This window comes from Quercus suber, unplaced genomic scaffold (genome assembly GCF_002906115.3).
Source record: "Quercus suber isolate HL8 unplaced genomic scaffold, Cork oak 2.0 scaffold_44, whole genome shotgun sequence".
Taxonomy (NCBI): domain Eukaryota; kingdom Viridiplantae; phylum Streptophyta; class Magnoliopsida; order Fagales; family Fagaceae; genus Quercus; species Quercus suber.
Genome location: NW_027069509.1, coordinates 1,362,651 through 1,384,335, shown reverse-complemented (window position 1 = coordinate 1,384,335; position 21,685 = coordinate 1,362,651). Strand labels below are relative to the sequence as shown.

General features: G+C 33.9%; 3 protein-coding genes across 3 annotated transcripts; 1 reads left to right on the top strand and 2 right to left on the bottom strand.

The window, feature by feature from the left end:
* Positions 1 to 7,825: 7,825 nt before the first annotated feature.
* On the bottom strand, positions 7,826 to 8,254 carry LOC112010364 (uncharacterized). The gene has a single exon (XM_024042712.1). The coding sequence runs from the start codon at positions 8,252 to 8,254 to the stop codon at positions 7,826 to 7,828; it is 429 nt and encodes a 142-aa protein (XP_023898480.1).
* Positions 8,255 to 8,850: 596 nt separating this feature from the next.
* On the top strand, positions 8,851 to 13,722 carry LOC112010345 (uncharacterized). Its single transcript, XM_024042696.2, has 7 exons — positions 8,851 to 9,128; positions 9,263 to 9,340; positions 10,358 to 10,464; positions 11,900 to 11,977; positions 12,374 to 12,475; positions 12,785 to 12,866; positions 13,428 to 13,722. Exons 1-7 carry the CDS (start codon positions 8,972 to 8,974, stop codon positions 13,544 to 13,546), a joined length of 723 nt encoding a protein of 240 aa, XP_023898464.1. The 5' UTR covers positions 8,851 to 8,971; the 3' UTR covers positions 13,547 to 13,722.
* A 74-nt stretch (positions 13,723 to 13,796) lies between these two features.
* LOC112010344 (pentatricopeptide repeat-containing protein At3g04760, chloroplastic) lies at positions 13,797 to 15,697 on the bottom strand. Its single transcript, XM_024042695.2, has one exon. The coding sequence runs from the start codon at positions 15,520 to 15,522 to the stop codon at positions 13,966 to 13,968; it is 1,557 nt and encodes a 518-aa protein (XP_023898463.2). The 5' UTR covers positions 15,523 to 15,697; the 3' UTR covers positions 13,797 to 13,965.
* Positions 15,698 to 21,685: the final 5,988 nt, after the last annotated feature.

The window sequence follows — 21,685 nt, the reverse complement described above, 5'->3', positions numbered from 1 at the left end:
ATTAAGAGGCACATATAGATGTGGGTAAAGGAAGCCTCAAAATGCAAAGGTTGAGCTTTGGGTCAAATGACATCCAGTGAATTAGTGGCTAATTGGGCTTTTTATTGATCAAACGATCAGCTTGCCTACTTTTTATTATTCAAAACTCGGTTGAATTTGGCAAGTTCTTATATCAAAAGTTTAAATGAAATGAGTGGTTGAGTTCTCTTTCTACAATTTAATTTATAGATTAAGAGCTATACCAAATGCATCCTAAATTCAATCCAGCTTACTCAAGTGAGGTAAGAATTAATTTTTTTTTTTTTTTGGGTGAAAAATGTGTACATTAAAACATCAAACTTAAAACTAAAAATTGATTTGTATTGGTAGGTTTGTAAAATGCCAAACGCTCCCTAAAGTTTAAGTTTTTCAAATCATAACTAAGTAGAAAGAAAATAAAAGGGTAAAAAACTAACTGAATTTATAAGCTCAGATAGTCTCTGTTGTGGATTTAATTAAAACAATCGCTATCTATTGGTAGTTGATTGCTCGGAATGTCGAGATTGCCCCTTGCATTGAGCATGAAGAGCGAGTATTTTATGTCTATGTACAATGGGAGTAGGGAGCTCGACATCATATATGATGTATATCTTCCAAAAAGAAGGTGAGAAAATTCGGGCGGCTAAACAACATCGTTACTTGCGCCACTTGGATTTTTTTTCCCTTTGTTTTTTTTAATCAATTGGATAATTCGCATGCGACAAGAATCAGAACTGTAAATTACGAAAATATCCCCCCCCTTTTTTTTTTATAGGTACGAAAATATCCCCTTTGTTATTATTATTATGATTATTTTCAATGATATGGCAGAATTTATAAGTTATAACTCTAGGGTCTACTCCATAACAATTCATCTCAAAATAATAGTGGGTTTTTGGGTTTCACTCTTGTAATCAAATCGAAAGTTTTAAATTGAACGGAACTCATTAGTGTCTTAAACTGATAGTAAAGAATTTAAATTCAATATCAAGTCAATTATTTGATGACAAAAAGACTAAAATTTAATTGGTTATACTTTAGGTTCTTTAATTATATTCAACCACACTATTGCATTAATGAATGAATCACATAGTTACATTTAATTGTTATAGCAAGATAATGTATATTATATTTGGAAAATGTTAGATATATAAATTTTTTTACAAATAGTTGATGAAGTGAGTGGTTATTGGCAAATGAAAAAAATAATATTAGTAGTGGGTCTAGATGAAAACCATTAAAAAGTGGCTTACAATAGTTATAGCAGTTTGTAAAAATATTGTAAAATAGTTTATAACTGTAGCATTAATTTATATTTTTTGTAGTAATCTATAACCACAAATTATTTTATAACATTTTTACAAACCGTTAATGTGGCAAATTCTTACTAATTCTCATATGAGCACACCACTAATATCATATTTTCACTTACCAATAATCATTCACCACATCAACAGTCTGTAAAAAATATTGTAAATAATTTGTATCTCTATCTCTTTTTCTTTTTCTTTTTCTTTTTTTGTTACACTTATAAATACAAAAATGCAATTAAATACAATTCAAGAACTTTAATTTAAATTAACCCCTTAAAAAATAGCTTTTATTTATTTTTTATTATTAGTAGTAAAAAAAAAAAAAAACCTTTTACCAGCAAGCAATAAAATCCTCAATTATAGCATAAAGATGTAAAAATAGACATGATGGAGGTCTTCCACTTTCGAAGTCTTCTCGTTGTCTTTGGACCATCCAACTCCAACGTAATTCTACGCATCAACTTGTGTCTGTCTGCTACTCATGTTGGCGTTGATTACGTTTTTTTTTTTCCCCCCTTTTCTTTGTTTAGTATTTTATGATGTCATGTCAGTAGGTGATGATAATATGTGAACTCACAGTAAGGTGTAACTACCCCCTGAAAAACAGACGCTTTAAACCACGCGCCCTAAGTATATGAGCAAATCGGTCTGTTGAGTAGTCACACGCGTTTCATTTGCGGCTTGAGTCGTAGCTCATCGACGTGTACATTGCAATGAACCACAATTCATTGGAAAATTCTTCTTTTAGTATGATTTTTTATACTATACATTATCATAAGGTTTTGGAAAATTATAAAATTGACAAAATTGACGTCTCAACATTCGTTTTCTCTTCACCCTCAAAAAAAAAAAAAAAAAAAAGAAAAAAAAACATTCGTTTGCTCTTCAAAGTTAAACTCAATTTACTTGGTTGAGTTGATCAACTCAATGGGTAATATATTTTGTTGTTGAATAAAAGATTTAATATTCAAATTTCTTGCTTACACTAAAAAAAATGATTAGTGTTTTAACTTGATAATTATAATAAATAATCATCCGATAAGGTATTTTATTATCGAATAAGAAATTTGAGGTTCAAATAATTTTGTTTACACTAAAAAAATGATTAAGAGATTTGTGATTTAACTTATGTCTATACCAAAAAGTGATTAGTTTCTAAGAGTAATCATTTGATAAAATCTTATGTCACTGAATAAGATATCTGGTATTCAAACTTCAACTACACATAAAAATTATTAGTGTTTGGGTCTGATAATAAGAGCAATTATCATGAAGAGACGTTATACATTAAAATTATATTGTATCTAAAAAAAGAGTTAGAGTTTATTTGGATACCGTTTATTGTTAAAAACTAAAAACTAAAAACATTGAAGCAAAATAATTTTTAAATGTGTGAATAATACCATGGGACCCGATTTTAAAGTTTTTTTTTGCTGAATAAAGTACTTACGGGTCTCGTAAATAGTGCACGAGACCCACTGGAAAACGCACAAATGCAAACGTAGATGCCAGACACTGTATCCAAACTAATACTTAAGCTCAATTTATTGGAATCTTTTGAGCAAATCTTGATAATGAATAATAGTGAGTTTAAATTAGTTTTTTTTTTTTTTTTAATAAATGTTTTTGTAGTAGTTTTCTTTATATAAATGCGTATGAACGCCCACTTTTTAAGATACATGGTTTTTTTATCCACTTTCAACGCGTCTTTTTCAAATCCAAAGCCATCATAAGTTGATATCTTTTTGGGTAAGTATAAGTGGATCTCAACGTACCATAAAAATTTGTAGTGCTTTGAAGCATATCTTGCTCGATGGTTTGGTCACATCTATTATCCATTCCTCCACTTACTTGCACATGCATAGACTAAGATCTTCTTTGATTGAGATAAGCATCCATTTCGTTGCAATCATTTTGTACTAACAAACGAGGATCAACTATTAGCTTTTAAGTGATGAATATTCCAAGCTTAAGTGCAAAGAATTGTCAATCAGAGAATAATTGTATTTGTATGCACTCCACACATTAGTCTCCAAGTACAGCTCAACCCAACTCAACATATATATATATATATATATATAATAATTTATTGTACATTTTTTACTATTCATCACCGCAATAATTTATAAAGTAATAGAAGAATCCAAGTCACAAAATATTAACTGGGGGTAAATACAAACACAATCAGCTTATTTGGGTAAGCTAATCATTCGTGCCATATGATCACCTGGTAGGGCTATGTAGTATATGAAAAGATTGGCCCGTGGATAGTAACGTGGAGGTCAGTTGGTGCAATTTAAAACTAGAGCCAGAGAAGCACATCACTTTAAAAATAAAATTCAGGTTTATAATAATAAACTGAATTTCAAAGACAATGGCCAACCTTCAATGAATTGAAAAAACAATTCATAGAATCTATTAAGAATAGAAAATGGAAACTATTAGTTGCTCGTTTTGCATGCACCTAGACTAGTTTGGACATTTTAATGGTTGAATTCCATTATTCGAAATAACTTGGGACATGTTGGTTTTTATAATTAATTAAGTTTATAACAAGTTATGGCAGACCGCGAGCTGCTGTCTGGTCCCTATTTTACGTAATCTCTTGCTCCTCCTCGTGCAATAAAATTGTCTTTATTTAATATATAGAATGTTTTTAAGTAATGATGGATTTTGGATCCACCATTCATGTGAGACAATGTGATACCACATCATTATATTTTGAAAGTACCAAATAGCTGAATAAGTATTCTCAAATGATATTATCACCATTCATAAGCTTTAAGGTATTAGATGAGGCTGTATGTTTTAATTTATGTGGAATATTGTAAGAATATGAATGTCAATGAGGCAAGGCAAAGCTAGATTATGAGTGCCTTGTTCCCACCCAATTCCCTATTTCTGGGGGAGATGTGAACACGTGGGACAGATTGGGTTCAAGACGAGTTTGAGGTATTTTGTTATCTCCTAAAGAGGTGATTTCAACATTAATGAGACTAAGATAAAAAAATAAAAATATATTAAAAAAATAAAAGAAGGAAGAGGAACAGTTGTGGGCGTGTTGAGAGAGAGAGAGAGAGAGATATATGAAGCATTTTGGGGATAGTAATATAAAATATAAGTTATAAATAAGATGTGTAAATAAAAAATATATATATATACACACACATTCAAGGCAAGGCAAGTCAAGTGGGTGAGGAAAGGTGAGTCAAGTGCAGTGGGAAATTTTTGTCATCCCTATGAATGAAGGATTTAGGATTCTTCTTTGACCAACTAAACAATTTTCATCTTTTTAGAATAAAAAAATATATTAAACCCAAAACTAAATTAATAAGTGAAAAATAAAACTAGTAAATATCTAGTATTATAAAAATATAAAATAAAAGAAAAAAATACAAACTAATTATTTCTTAATACATTTCAACTCAATCATTAATCAAAATGAAATTTATGTTCTTTTAAATCATGAAAGTAATTTATAATTTATTTTATACGAAATTTCATAACAGTTTTTTTTTTTTTCAATGTATAAAATTAAAGAGTCATTTAGAAATTATTTTCCATTAAGTTATTATGCTAGCATCTGCGTCTAGCGTTTCCTTTTTTTTTTTCTTTTTTTATGCACACAGATTACACTGTTTAGGAGACATTATACGCTATTCATGTACTGTTCATGCATTGTTCATGTACTGTTCACGCACTGTTCATGAGACCCACAACCACTTTATTCAAAAAATATATGAAAAATGGGTCAATGGGTCCCACAGGCCCAGTGGCGGCTCCAAAATTTTCTTTTAGGGGGGTCAATAGTGTCTAGAGTTAGGATTTTGTTGTTGGGGAGTAAAAAATAAAATGATTATGTATTTATTTATTTTATATACAATTGTCATATTACATACAATAATATAACATAGTATTCTAAATAGTATACAATACAACTATATTGTAAAATAGTCTAAAAAAATTATTAATAGTTTAAAGATCGGTAAGAAAACAATGATAGAATGCATATAAATAAATAACTAATCATAATATTTGTCAAATTAATAATAATTTATTATAATCATATGTAATATCAATTAAATAAAAATATATGATAAAGAAGAATAGTAACATGCCTAAGAGTAGGTCTGAGAGTAAACATTAGACTAAGGAAATTAAATAGTAACTTATATAAGATTTTGCTTTTGAAGTGTATGGATTTTTAACCACACATGTGGTCATTCTCTTCAAATTGGAGCAAGCACTAAAAAACTTTTTGGACTCGAAAAATTGTAGAATACTTATCAAACTACTTAATTAGATAGAAAGAAAATATAGAAGGGAGAAAGAGAGAATGAGAAAATAATCATAGATTTAAATATGTCAGTTATAAGTTTAGATAAAAAGTCAATTACAACTTGTCATTTATCCTTTATTGTAAAAATATTGTGAAAAATATTGTGAAAATAGCACTAATATGATCATATTTTAAGTTTATTTCAATTGGGTTTAAACAAAATTTAGGGACAAGATGTTCAAAATTTTCTTTTAAGGGTTAAAACAAAAACAAAAAATTAAAAATTTTATATATAATTTTTTTTTAGGGGGGCCAAGCCAAGGGGTTCATTTGAACCCCCTGGGCTGGCTGTAGAGTCACCCGTGCCCACGGCACTATTCACACATTTAAAAATTATTTTGTTACAGTATTTTTAGTTTTCAGTAAAATAAGCGGTATCCAAACGGACCCTATATGTTGATATTCTTTCAACCAAAAAACTAGCGCCCACTTTGTTGGTGGCCCCTCTTTCCCCACTTTGGTGGAAAATTTTCTAGCAACTCCCTTCCTCTCTTCTCCCTTCCCTTCTCCCCCTCTAGCACTTGACCATGGACGATATCACTGGAAGATGGGCCTACTTGTCCGTAAACTCCACTGAACAGAAACTAGTAAACCTCACCCTAGAGATAGAGAATAACGGTAGAACGCTAGTGGCAAAGCTCTTCACCAAGCGTAGAGTCAACATAGAAGCCTTATCACGCACACTCCGGGGTATGTGGCACTCCGCCCAGAATTTCGAGGTCCGCGACCTTGGAGCAAACACTATGCTGATACTCTTTGGGAGTGAGGTTGATCCGCCGAAGATCCTTGCACAGGGACCTTGGTCCTTCGACAAATATCTGATCAGGCTCTATAAACCCAAGGAGGAAAAATCAGTGGATGACGCCACCTTCACCATAGCTCCTTTTTGGATATAAATCCACGACCTTCCACTTCGGCACATGAATCGGGAAAACGTAGAAGCCATCGGGACCACGCTTGGAATACTTGAACAAGTTGATGTCTCCTCTACTAGTGAGTGTCGAGGCCGATATATTCAGGTAAGGGTAAGCATTGACATATCTAAGCCCCTTTGTCGAGGACGTTTCATGAATGTAGGTGACCTAGACTTACAATGGATCTCTTTCCAATATGAAAGACTACCTATCTATTACTACAGATGTGGCTTGCTAAACCATGATGAGCGAGACTACCAGCTTTTGACTGATAAGACAGGTACATCACACACAAACAACCAGCAATATGGGCCCTGACTATGTGCCACCATGACAAACATCCAACAGCCACAAGTCGTGTCCAACAAAATCCCACCACCCACCATACCTCCTCGTGCTTCCCGCCCAGTACCATTCCCACTACAAACCCCACCCTATCCACCACCACAAAACGCACTAGCCTCTATGCCACCACAAAATTCCCCACCATCTCCACCGCCACCTCCAATAAACCAACCTCCTCGATTGTTACACCCATTCCACCACCACAAAATTTTCCACCATCTCCACCGCCACCACCTCACAAGTCAACTCTGACGCTGAAAAAGGAAATTGCGCAAATCCCAATAACTCATAATGACACCCCAAATTTAACGAACATCCTTTCAAATTCGGATCTCTTTAATGCTCATATTTCGGAATACATAGTTTTATACACAAAAACTTAGGATAAAAACACTTTTCATCCTCTATGTTTGGGATAGTTTACAATTCCTCCTTAAACTTTAAAATCAAGCAATCTTTCCCTTAATATTTTGGAAAAGAGCAATATGTTATATTGTTGGTCTCTCAGTTAAACCCTAATGAAAACTTATGATTCTTAAAATATTTTATTGTGTAATATCTAAAATACTTCCACTAAATTTTAATATTCCAAAAATTTTCTTCAGTATGTCTTTTGTTATTTTGTTCTTTTTTTATTTGTTTTCTTTCTTAAAAATGTGTTCATTAAAAATTAAGTAAGTTAAGCATTGTAGTTATGCTAATAAAATAAAATGATAAAGAACGAAGTATGAATAACAAAATATTCATTGCAAATGATTGTAAGTATTTAATTTGATGAAAAGTTTCAATTGCAGCATATGTCATCATTTATTACAAAAATTTAAATATTGTGATAATGTCTTATCAAAATTTAGTTTTTTTTTTTTTTTTTGGTTAAGAGGAATATATATATTAAACTAATAAGCCATAAATGGTGAAGTCATGGCTGTGAGCCTTAAAGAGTACAGACCAGTAGCATCTAAACTTAACATATTAAGTAATACATTACTAGATGGTAAATCTAATACAACAAAATCCTCATTCAGTGAGCAGCCAGCACGAGCAAGAAAGTCAGCACATCGGTTCGCCTCTCTAAAGGTATGGCTGACCTTGAAGCGATGAAATTGTCTCTGGAGGAACCTGCAATCATTTAGAATATGGGAGTATGATCTATTGGATGTTGAATTGTCAGATACAAGTTTAGCAACAGTGAGAGCATCAAGTTCAACAGCTAAATATTTAATGCCCAATTGAATTGCAAGTAGTAGCCCGTCCCTCAAGGCCCAGCACTCAGCAGCAAAGCTCGACGCCACACCTATTCTCCTTATATATCGCTTGATCCACATCTCCTGATTTATTGTTGGAAGATGATGATATTTGTTATCATTCTTAGTATAAATTTTTTGTGAGTAGATACTATCTTTAGTAAATAGGTTCTAAGAAATGAAAAAGTATTTTGTATCAAATAATACCACGTCATCTATATCCAAATTCAATAAACAAGAGATATGTATGCAAAAATAACTACTCACTAACACATATTTTTCAATTATTAGTGGATTAGTTATTTTTTACTGACATGTCTTATACTTATTGGATTTTAATACCACTAACATGGTATCATTTTATACCAAATACATTTCCCTAAAAAATTATTATACTAAATAGATAGCTATATGTTAAATAATTATTCTAAATTTAAATACATAATTTAATACTATTTTATAAAATAATTTTATCTTAAATTTTCTCACCCAAGGGCAGCACATGCATCCCTTACTAGTAAATAAAAAAGAGTGAATATATAACGAAGTTCATTAATGAACTCGAGTCCTTTTTTTTTTCTTTTTTTTTCTTTGAAAAAAAAAAAATCATAAAATTATAATCCTTAACCGTTAGGAGCAGGCCCGGTCCATAAAACCCTCCTTATCTAAGTAAGACTCCTGGCCCTCTAAATTTCAGAGAAAGAAGACATTTCCGACAATTTCATAGTACACTTCGTTTTCAATTTTTTTTCTCACAGTTCATTCGGTTACTCCAAATTCTATACAACCAAAACCAGCATGGCGGGAATGGCGACCTTCAATCTCTCTTCTGCTTCATCTTCCATCTACAGCCGTCCATCACTACCATCATCAAAAGCTTCATCACTTTTGTTCTCATCAAGGCCGTCCATTCTCCCAATGCAGCGAACTCCGTTCCGTTTCAGAATACTTCCAAGTAAAAATGCCCCTCCGTTTATTTGTTACCTTTCTTAATTTTGTTAGAGCTTGAGAGTTCAATTTCAAAAGGGTATAGTAATGACTTGTTTGTTTGCTTTTTTTTTTTTTTTTTTTTTTTTTTTGGCATTGCAGAGATTTATGCATTTTCTAGTAACGATATCAAAGTGGGTTCCAACATTGAAGTCGACGGCGCTCCTTGGAGAGTTTTGGGTATTGTTTCCAAAAGATATTCTGTAACTATTATTAGCTTTTAACTGGGTTTTGATTTCTAAGTCCTGCATTGTGTGTGTGTGTGTGAATTATGTGTTTTTTGAGGGTTTAAGCCTTAGGAAAGGAAGAAAAGAAACTTGAATTTGGGAATATACTTTTTACTATTTTTTAAGAGAGTAATTTATTTGGTACTTTCTTGTCGTTGAATAAAGAACATGAGTTGGAATCCCGCCAAATAGAAACTCATTGGTGTCTTTGTTTGATGATAAATAGCAATTAATATGAAACAGATGCAATAATTGTGCGCCACACTATTCCTCAGTAAAGAACAATGCTACCATTCACGTGAAAGGAGAGAGCATTGCCCTTGGAGTACTGAATAATTTTACTTCTTAAGAATGGTTGGTTTGCATCCTTTTTTTTTCTTAACCAGTGAATCGTAAAATCGAGGGAGAACAAGTTGTAATTTGTATTGTTGACCCCCTGTACACTCTCTGTGTACTAGGGTGTCCCTTTTTTGATATCAATAAAACTTATTACTTATCAAAAACGAGTTGTAATTTGTAAACCAGAAGTTAAAATTGAAGTAGACTGAATCCATTTTTTGTGAGTGGGACCTAACTTTGTTTTGCTAATTATATTCATGAACTAATTTATCTTTTGGGTAATATGCATGTGAATTATATTTTGTGCATAGCATTAGTGCAGTTGTCAATTCACAGTGTCGAAAACAATAAAGTTCTTTGTAATCATTTGTGTCATTGCGTGTTCCCGTTCAACGAGTAGTTAAGAGATAAGAAATTGGGTTTGGTATCATCCAATGGTTAGATTTGGTAGTTTTCAAAATTTACTTACTTAGTTCCATATATTTGCCTTATATCCGTGGTGTCTAATTTATAGACCACTCTGTTTTTCTAGGAGGAATCTTTTTATTCTTTAGGGACACCCTTCTGTTTTTTGCATGTGTAATTTTGAATCTTATAGCTTGAATGCCCATTGGCCTTCACCCTTCTGCAGAGTTTCTTCATGTGAAACCTGGAAAAGGTGCAGCATTTGTGAGGACCAAGATGCGTAATTATATAACAGGAAACACAGTTGAGAAGACTTTTAGAGCTGGAGTTACGGTAATGTATTTCATATTGCATACAGTTATATCATTAAGTTATGTGTACTGGTACCTTGTAAGTTCAATATAATTTGCAATGGCTAACATATGAACAACTTAACTATGTCTGCGGCATATCTTAATGATTTATAGGTATGTCATGTTGTTGGAACTTAATTGAATCACTTAATTTAGTACATTATCTAAACTTTGGCTAAGTGAAAGATGTGTCATTTTTCATTGGGATTCTGTTGTAGATTTTACTTGCTGCTTACATTTGCTGCTTCGTCATTTAAGACAGACTATGGAAAGGATTAGATGCTCCAACTTTTGGTACCTTGCAGGCTTGCACTAAAGTTTTAGTTAACTTTAAAGTGTAATATATTCTTCAGCTAATCTTATTTTAGATGTGAATTTACTTCGCATCTATTTTACAGAAACCTTGTAAAGGTGCATCATTTTATTTTTAGGAAAACTTTCAAACTAGGGATTGTTACAAAGTAATCTATTTGCTACGTCTTAAGTTGTATAATTTTTCCTTCAGTTGTATAGCTCAGCTTTCAACTTGGGATCCACCAGTGTAAAAGGGTTAAACCATTCATCTCAGCTGTTGTTTAGTTTCCCTTTGCCTTCAGTTGTATAGCTCAGCTTTCAACTTGGGATCCACCAGTGTGAAAGGGTTAAACCCTCATCTCAGCTGGAGGTGACATAAGCTATGATATGGTTATCGATGTCCTTTTTCTGGGTAGCTCTGTCTGTGCTTTTCTAAACAATCACATATTATGGCCAAAAAAACATCAGTAAGACCAGAAAACTTAAATTCTCATATGACATTTGGGAAATGAGGATTCTCTAACGTATTCTAGAGCCTTTGTACTTTGTTCTTGTTATGACATATGGTTACTTTGTTGAATTTCACAGTGTTGGTAGTCGCTTCTTTTATTTATTTATTTATTGGATGTTGCTGTTTAGGAGCTCAGCCATAAGACCATTATTCATTGCATATTATGCAATGTGAAATATCTTAAATAGTAAGAAGCATGGACATGGACACAGAAATTGAGACGGACACAAGAAGACACGATGACCTGAAAATTCTTGAAAAATCAAGACACAACAAAGTGGGAATACAACAATTAGTCAATAAATATAGGAAAGTTTTACGTTTATTTTAAAATTTCAAAATATATAACTATAAAAAATACTGAAGCTTTTAAAATATATCTAAAACCAAAGGAATTAAAAAATTTTTAAAAAAAAAAAAAAAATCCCTCCCAATAATTAAAAAAAAAAAAAAAAAAAAAAATCCCTCCCAACACATTGAGGCTTGTGATTATAAAGTCAATTGGAACATATGGCACCCAAGATAATGCTCATATATCTATGTTATACTGTGCCTCTTCAGTTGATTCTCTCTCTCTCTCTCTTGTCCTTATGTGTAATTGTTTGTCCAGATTGGTGAGGCAGATATATTCAAGGAAACAAAGCAGTTCACATATAAAGATGGCTCTCAATTTGTCTTTATGGATCTGGTATTTTTCAGTATCCTAATCCTCTGATATGTTTGTTAGCATAGTGTTTTTGAGAAAGAAAGAAATTGCCATAAAAATTAATTTTTCTCTTTTACAACTGATTATAAGAATTTTATTTTGATAATTCAATAGTTATAACTTGGGAGGGGAGATTTGAACCTTGGATGTATCCAATGGAAACATCAGGAGGTGTCAATCAATTGAGCTACAAGCTCTTGGCTGATTATAAGAATTAAAAATTCTTTTGTGTGTGATGACTAGTTAGACATCTACTTCAGGACTCTTGGGATCAGTTCCTTTTTTGGTGCTTATATGTTTGTCTTAAGGTAACAGGCACTGCATTGAAAGACTTATTCTATAGTTATTTTCTTAGTTTTTAATGTTGTATTTTCACAGAGTACGTATGAAGAAATCCGCCTTAATGCTGCTGATGTTGGGGATAAGACAAAATTTCTGAAAGAGGGAATGGACTGCACTGTTCTTTTTTGGAATGGAAAAGTATTTACTAAATCCATTACCCTCTCATTCTTTATTTTCTATTGTTTTGTTTGCAAAAGAGCGTGCTTTTCTAGAGCTGTGTTTAAGAGGGTGCTCTTTAAACTTTAGGAAGGAAGAGGGTGAATTTCCGCATTTATGCATCATCAGTTGAAAACTGAGCAATGTTCTTATTCATTGGAGTCATATTTTAGTGCCCTTATATTCACAAGTTAGATGCATATGCTTGCATATATACAGATTGCATCACTAGATGTTTATTATTGTTGTTAATATTATCATTTAACTATCTTCTTGTTTGTATTCTTGCAGATTATTGATTTTGACCTGCCCATCACAGTTAAGTTGAAAGTGGTTGATGTAGATCCTGGACTTAAAGGTGACACTGCTCAAGGTAATGTCATTTGCTTTCTCTTGCAATTTCCAAGGACCAAATTTATTCCGTAGTAGATCTAAATTCTGATCAATTCATGAAATGTGGGGACAAAGGGCTGTGCAGGCAGGTCCATCCTGTTACTGTGTGTTAAGATTTCCCTGGACAGATCAAAATGTACTCACAAGTTGGGCACAGTAGATAATCAAAATGATCCTGCAAGACTAAGTATAAACCATGCGGAATGTGCATCTAAATGATTATGTAGGTTTCAAATGTGCAAGTTTAAGTAAATGATTGTTTGCTAATGAGACATTTGGAATCTCCTTCTCTGCATTTTCATTAATGGAATACAAAAATTGAATAAAAAGTGTACTTTTTCTGATTTGTCCATTGTGTTTGCAACTATAAAGCTATGAGGTAATGTCTGGATACCAAATGGGACGGGGCTCATTTGTCTTTTTAATAAGTTTCAATCATGGGGACCCTCTTTTCTTCCTCCTCCCCCTTCTTCCACCTTCTTCTTCTTCATATTTCATTTAATTCTTTAGCTGACGATTCGAGAATGAAATCTTGTGGCAGGTGGAACAAAGCCAGCAACTGTTGACACTGGTGCTGTGGTTAATGTTCCATTGTTTGTAAATATAGGCGATGAAATATTGGTGGATTCAAGAACAGGGCAATACATGAGCCGTGCATAAGTTTATCCGAGAGTCTTGCGCCTTCATTTGGGGCAAGAAATGTACATCAAGCTTTAGCGTAGCAAATGGTTGCAAATGTTAAATTGTACTCTCAATTGTTGACTCGTTTGAGAATTTTTATAGGTTGTAATTTCTTTTTGTATGAGAAGAGAGAGAAAAATTATTAGCCATTCAAACGGATTAGTACATCTAAATAGCGAAATTAATAATGGGAATAATTCGTAATACACTCACAGTCACTGGTGCAGGGTATTATAATGAAACAGTTTGCAGTTTATCAATAATTGAGAATTACATCGAGCAATGAGTCAAACTATACACTCTACCATCACTACAACAACAACAATCACTACTGCTACTAAATTCTTTTTTGCAATTCTATTATATTTGAAGTCATTATCTCAATTACTTAACTCTCGTTATCTTGGCTTGCTATTGGGAATCACACCTCGCTTCAACGCTGTGCCATATATACTACATGCGGCCAAGAGCCATCTCCGTTTATTGTACCCCTCAATTAAGAGGTTATAAGACATTCTGCTGGGGATCATAATTCTTTCATCCATGAGGACCAGAACAAACAAAGCCTCATCTATCCTGCCTCCGGCACAGAGTGCTCGAATTACATTGTTAAAGGTGATTGCTCCTGGAGAAATCCCCATTCTTATCATATCATGCAGGTTGTCCAATGACTTCTCAATCTTCCCTCCCTTGCATAAAGCTTGGATCATTAGGCAATAGGTACTGGGGTCTATGTCATAAAACCCAGTTTTCATTTTCTCAAACACTTCATGTGCATCTTCTAGCAGGTCTTTTTCTTTCCAGGATCTCCTGCATAACCCTCTTAAAAGAAGATTCATAATCCTTTTGTCTACTTCAATACCATCCTCCACCATTTCCTTATAAGTTCGTAGCGCTGACCGGATTTTACCCCATTTTAGCAATCCATGCAACAAGGTGCTATAACTTATACAATCAGGCCTGCAATTCCCCTGCTTCATTTGCTTCAAAACAACTATACCCTTCAAAGGCCTTCCCTCCTTGCAATACCCTTGAAACAGTGTATTGTAAGTGACCACACTTGGTGTCAATCCCATCTCCACAGCTTCATCAAGCAATTCCAAAGCCTCATCTGACCTACCCACTTTACAAAAACCATCCATAACAGCTGTGTATGTATAAACGTCTGGCTTCATTGAATCTTTCTTGATTTTTAACAACAATTCAAATGCTTCCTCCACCCTCCCCACATAACACAACCCCTTTAACAAGCAATTGTATGTCTGAACTGTGGGCTTACAACCTATTGTGCCCATGAAATCAAAAACCCCAAAAGCTCTCTGCATTCTACCTCTTTTGCACAATGCATTTATGAGAATAGTGATAGTTACAACATCTGGGTGAAAACCCTCTTCTACCAAATGGTCCAAGACTTGTTTAGCCTCATCCAGCTGATTTTTCTTGCAGTGGCACCTGAGGACAATGGAAAATGTCCAAGAATCTGGTTCTAGCTCATAAGATGATAAATCAGAAAACAGTTTCAAGGCAAAGTCTGGATCTTCTGCTATAAACAAAGCCATAAGCACATCATTGGCTCCAGATATGGTACTAAAGCCACCATCTTTGACATAAGAACTGAGAAATTCAGTTCTTTCTTCAGAGGGTAACTCTCTAATTCTATCTGCCAATTCTTGTACGTGAAATCTACTAGTTCTCTTATCAATACCAAGGTTCTTTTCTGCTTGTTTGATAGGTAAAACCTCAACTTTATCAACCAGGTAATTCCTATGTACAGGTGGGTTAGGATTTGTGGAAGAGAGTGACAGTGTTGTGAGGACAACTAGCTTACCATGTTGTGTTTTCCTATAGTGGCTTCTGTAGATGTTGCTGAAGAAAAAAGGGGTATTGAGCAAAGTGGATTGAACGGGAACAGGAGATTGAAGAAGTGTAAAGGGTGCAGGATACGGAGAAGACATCAAATCAGAGAAAGAGAGAAAGAGAGAGTGGTGGATAGGTAAAATACGAACTTAAGATATGTATAAAGTGTATGCTTTCATGGACGTTTGAAAGTGAAGTTCCAAAGGGTGCTTCTGGGGATTTTTTAGAAAATAACAATAAAACCCAAACAATATCATAAGTTAGGCAACGTTTAAAACTATATTGGTTTATAACAATTCGAGTTTATAGAAATCGATTTCACTGTTCATTCGCCTACTTTACCCGCGGCTGAGGCCAAGAAATCGAGTGCACTAGACTTGTTTCTTATACACAAAAATCGAGTCACATGCTGTCACAAAACGTGGTTTCTTGCCAACGAACGAAGAACGAACAAACCCAGCAAACGAACATGGTTTCTTGCCAACGAACCCAGGTGCCGATAAACCAGCAACACCGACGAGCAAACGAAGAACCCAGGCGACGAAGCACAAAGAACAAAGAACGAACCCAGCAACACCGACGAGCAAATGAAGAACCCAGGCGACGAAGCACGAAGAACAAAGAACGAACCTAGCAAACGAAGAACAAACTCGATTTCAATGAAGAACAACGATGTTTCCCAGCAATCCAGGCACTGATTCTGACCAAACCCCGGTGAAAGCTTTAGGTGATCAAGTTTGATTTGTTTTGGATTTGATTTTTTCAAGGGTTTTTGGGGCTTGGAAGTGGAGAAACAGGCGGCATTTTGGGGAGAAAAAAGGAAAGGGAAGAACACGAAAAAAATCGTGTAAGTTCAGAACATGGAAAACGAGTTCAATGGACTCGATTTTCATGTATGAAAATCAACTCCAGTGAACTCGATTTTTGTGTATAAGAAACGAGTCTAGTGAACTCAATTTCTTGGCCTCAGCCACGGGTAAAGTAGGCGAATGAACAGTGAAATCGATTTCTCTGAACTCGAATTGTTATAAACCAATATAGTTTCAAACGTTGCCTAACTTATGATATTGTTTGGGTTTTATTGTTATTTTCTAAAAAATCCCGTGCTGCTGCTATTGGAACATCAAGGCGAATGGGAAGGCTTGTTTGATTGTTTTTATAGGAGTAATCTGTGGATTCTGTGCCTCTTCAGATAAGAAACTCAAAACACGCACACACACACAATTGCCTTAAAAATGTGATTTTGAAAAGGATAGATATTGTTGCACAACCCACACCTTAATGCACACACTTTACACGCGTGTAAAAAAGCAATAGTCTCTTTTAAAAATGAGCATTATGGATAAGTCATTTTGAGAATATTTAGGTGGTGGGTTTAATTGATTTAAATGATGTGCTATAAATTCAGAGATCTTAAATTTCATCCACCACACTATTAGTCCATGAAATTTCTAAGGTATCTCATTGGCCGGGAGTGGAATGATAGACCCAAATAAGGGAACACTACTTCCTTTATGAACAAGCAGTTGCATGAGACAAATAAATCATTTGGTTTCCCAAGTCTTTTTTTCATATAGAGTTCATACTCAACTCACAAAACTCTCATTTTTGTAAGGTTCGAGAGAGATGATTGAGAAGCCATCTTATCTCCAAATTTTTTTAAAAGTTGATTCCTGAACTCAAACCGTCAAACCTGCGAGGTTGGAACCTATTGCGTTGGGTGAAAGATTCTTACCATCACATCAAGCTTGACCTCCCAAGTCCCAACTTTTAGATTAAATTCCTAATTTCCACTCTCCGGATCGGGGCACTATAAATCTATTCACAAGTGCAGGAGTGGAACCTTAAATAGATTAGAAAAGTAATGCCAAACGCCATACTTAGTACAATTTTAGATCATGTAAATTTCAGCTAGGCCAACAGGGTTGAAACTAAAAAGCCCTTAACTTTCAGAAGACATTATCAGGAAGAAAAAAAAAACAATTTCATTATTATATTAAACCATCCAAATTCTAACATTCTAAGTTTCTAACTCATAATATTGCTCACAATAAGACAACAATACTCACTTTTCATTCCTTTTCATAATCGTTACATGTTATATGTGTATACTTATAGCGTCTTTAAACTTTACTTGCCCAAAAAAATGAAGAAAAATATGTAGAAGTAGAAGGGAAATGTGAATTAGAATATATAAAAAGCCCTTAAAAATCTTCAAGCATTTTAATCTGGGCTTGCTTCTTTGCACCACGATTACCCTTTGTACCAAGAATGGGCTTGAGCAACATCTTCAAGGCCTTGAGGAAGCCCGAACCACGACGCCCTCGTTTAACTTGCTTTGCCAAAGGTCGAGGAGATGAACCTGCTGGTCCAAATCCACCTGCACTTGATGTAAGGCTTCGGCCCAGAACTTGGTTAAGTTGCACCTCAAAAGAGCTTCTTTCAAACCCATCCAACAGTGTGCTTTGTTCATCTCCAAATATCCTAAGAACTTCTATTTCATCCATTGCACCCAATTGCCCAGGAAATGTTAAATGTTTATGCTTTATACACAAGAATACATGATTTGGAAGCTATGTTATGGCTTGGATTGATGTTTTAAGGTAAAGTTTAGGAAGCCAAAACTGTTAAAAATACATGATAAGTTGTGATTGATGGAGTATAAAGTGAAATACAAAAAATGGGAAAATGATTTGTATTCGTATGAGAACACAATCTTTGAGGATTTTTTTTTTCATTTAATCTCCACCTTATCTTTTAATTAGTGTTTGTGTCACTCTTCTTTGAAAGGAAAATAATTACTATTTATTTAACATTCCACCTAAGTAATATTATTAATCGATTCATGAAATCTTCAACCTAAGAAATGTTTTAATGACTTGATTAAGTTTTATTATTTATTTATATTCAACAATAACAAATTTTCAATATATAGAGTGCCATGTGTCACTCTTCCTTGAAAAGAAAATAGGTACTATCATTTAAAATTTCACCTAAACAATGGTTTTAATTAATTGATTTATTGAACCTTTCACTTAATAACGATTTTAATGAATTATTTAAATTTCATCATTTATTTATATTCAGCAATGAACAAATTATTTGCTAAGTATATAAATTTAATAAAAATTTTGTGCGACCATTTGTAGGATATGTATATACCTTTTGTAGCCCAAAAATAATAACCAAATCATGTTGATCTTTGGGGTGGAGTATTATATCTACCTAAAGCTCCATAAATGTTACAGCCGGAGCCATGAAAGAGGTGCTAAAGGTTACAACTTACAAGCCGTTGATCATGAATGGTACTCATATATTTCTTCTCTAAATTGGATGTACAAAATCCTTAGTAGTTTCCCCTTCCCAAACACACGTGTACATATTTTGACTGTCGCACCATCTACATGGCACAAGAACTGAGAAATTAGTGTCTTTCTTTAGAGGGTAACTCTCTAAATTTTATCTATCAATTCTTGTACCTGAAATCTACTAATTCTCTTATCAATACTACCCGTAATCTTTTCTTCTTGTTTGATAAGTAAACACTCAATTTTATGAACCAAGTAATTCCCACCCGGAAGAAGACAGTGACGGTGTTGTAAGGACAACTAGCTTACCATGTTGTGTTTTCCTATAGTGACTTCTGTAGCTGTTGCTGAAGAAGAAAGGGCTATTAAGCAAAGTGGATTGAACCGGAGATTGAAGAAGTGTGGAGGGTGAAGGATAAAGAGAAGACATCAAATCAGAGAGAGGTGGATAGGCAAACTAGAAATTCAATTTGTATAAAGCAGACTTTCATGGACGTTTTGAAAAGGGGTTGCTGCAATGGGAACATTGAGTCAAAAGCAAGATGCGGCATTGTTTGTTTGTTTTCAAGGACTAACCTTTGCCTCTTCAGATAAGAATTTCAACATAAATACAGTACATACACACACAAAATTGCCTCAAATATGATTTTAAAATGCAGTAATTTCTGTTCCACACAATGAGTACATAGAGTGAAAACAATTGAAGTTGATATACGATTTTAGTTATTTGCAAGTAGCGTGTGGACATACACACTGTGTGTAACAATTACTAAATGTGCTTAAAACTAACTACCCAACCATTGTGTAGCCGGTGCAAACAATTGATGTCGATTTTACTATTTCAGTTGTTTGCACTTACACATTGTGTGTAACTATCACTACTTTTTAAAAGAAGTTTAGAGCTAACTATTTAACCATTACATAACCCAATACGGAGACTAATATCTAAACTCAAATCCGCTAATGCCACTTTATCGCAATAAGGAGTAAGGTGTAAGGCCCACCCTATAGTAACCAATGATTACAATGCAGACAAATAGAATCTGGGTTTTCCCAAGTCCCCCAACTCTCAGATACCATTCTTGTGGCTCTGGAAATCTATTTACAAGTGCATAAGTGGAACCTAGAGCAGAATAGAAAAGTAATTCCAAACTCCATAGATTGTACAAGTTTATAGATCATGTCAATGTCAGCAAGGCCAAGAGGGTAAAAACCAAAAAGCCCTTTGCTTTCAGAAGACACTATGAAATTATAACAGGTAATCAGTATGTCCTGTCATAATGATTGAAAATTTTTGCAAATTAGATTTCTTCACACCCAATTCCATATTATATAAAACCACCCATCATTCTAACTCAAAGTATTGCTCATATAAGACAAAAAAAAAAAAAAATCACTTTTCACTCCTTTTCTTAATCGTTGCATATTATTTGAGTATACTTTTATATCATCTCTAAACTTTACTTACAAAAAAGAAGAAGAAAAATATGTAGAAGGAAAATGTGAAAGAGAATTACATAGCTCCTTAAAAATCTTCAAGCATTCAATTCAAACCCGTACTGATCTGCTAAAAGCTTTCCAAGACATGGGATTTCTTGGATCTGGGACTGGGACTTCCTTCTTTCCAGCACCACCATTACCCTTTCTACCAAAAATGGGCTTGAGCAACTTCTTCAAGGCCTTTTGAAAGCCCGAGCCACGACGCCCTCGTTTCACTTGTGTTTCCAAAGGTGGTGGAGCTGAAGCTGGAGCTAGACCAGTTGATCCAACAAATGGTGCTCCAAATCGACCTCCACTTGGTGATGAAAAGCTTCGGCCCAGAATGGCTCGATTGAGTTGCACCTCAAAGGACAGCCTCTCAAACCTGTCTAACAATGTGCTTTGCTCATCTCCAAATTTCCTAAGAACTACTTCTATTTCATCCATTGCACTCACTTGCTCAGGCAATGTGTTTTTTTCCTTTGCTTTATACATGAGAATATATGATTCGGAAGCTAAAGCCTAAAAAGGGTTGCACTATTAGTGTTTTTTAGTTATGGGTTGGAAAAGATGTTTTAAGTAAGAGTTTAGAAAAACCAAGCTGATAATTAAGCAATGACATAAAGTGAGTCCTCAAGCAAAGTATCGTAGGGTCAGTGAGGTCAGCCCAACCTGCATGGAAGCTGAAAGACTGTCAAAGCCAATACCCAATTGCCCCAAACGAATTGGTAGTACTTTGTACTCTGCACTACTAATAAATAAGGAAACAGGTTTTACGAGATGGAGAGATGGACCATTGTTCTCGGGAAATAGCCAATCGTTCTTGGTAATCTTGCACTCACTATATTCTTCTTCTTCTTCTTTTTTTTTTTTTTTTGGTTGAATTGCACTCACTAATTAATCACTATATTCAATTACAAGCACATTGTTACACTTGAATCATTTTTGTTAAAACTATGGGCTTTTTGCAAGTGTCATTTTTTGTTCTTTGTATGACTGTGAATTTGTTTTTTTAAACGTTTGATTTGAAAGCTTGCAATAAATTAAATGCTCCGTTAGTATTTTTATTGAAAATTAACGGATTTAATCTCATAACATGTTTCTATGGCATCAGAAAAAAAATTCAAAATGTCATTATTAATTTGTGTACATCACATGACCAAATTAATTAAAAAAGGGAAAATACTTGTCTCAAACTTAAAATTCAAGGGATTAAACAGTTTAAATTAGAAGTTCAAAAACTAAATTGACAGTTACATCAACTTTTGAACAAGCATATATTATAATTACTCATGAAAAAAAAAAAAAAAACCTTTATCATGGCAAAGTGCCAGCGGGAAGGGAATATCTTTCTCAACCGTTACTAGTGAGTTGATATGGTTTATGGATATGTTGGGTTCATTTTGTATTTGCAGAGTAAAAATAACAATAAGAAGCAATCCCCATTAAAAAAAAAATGAACCAATTCATGTTA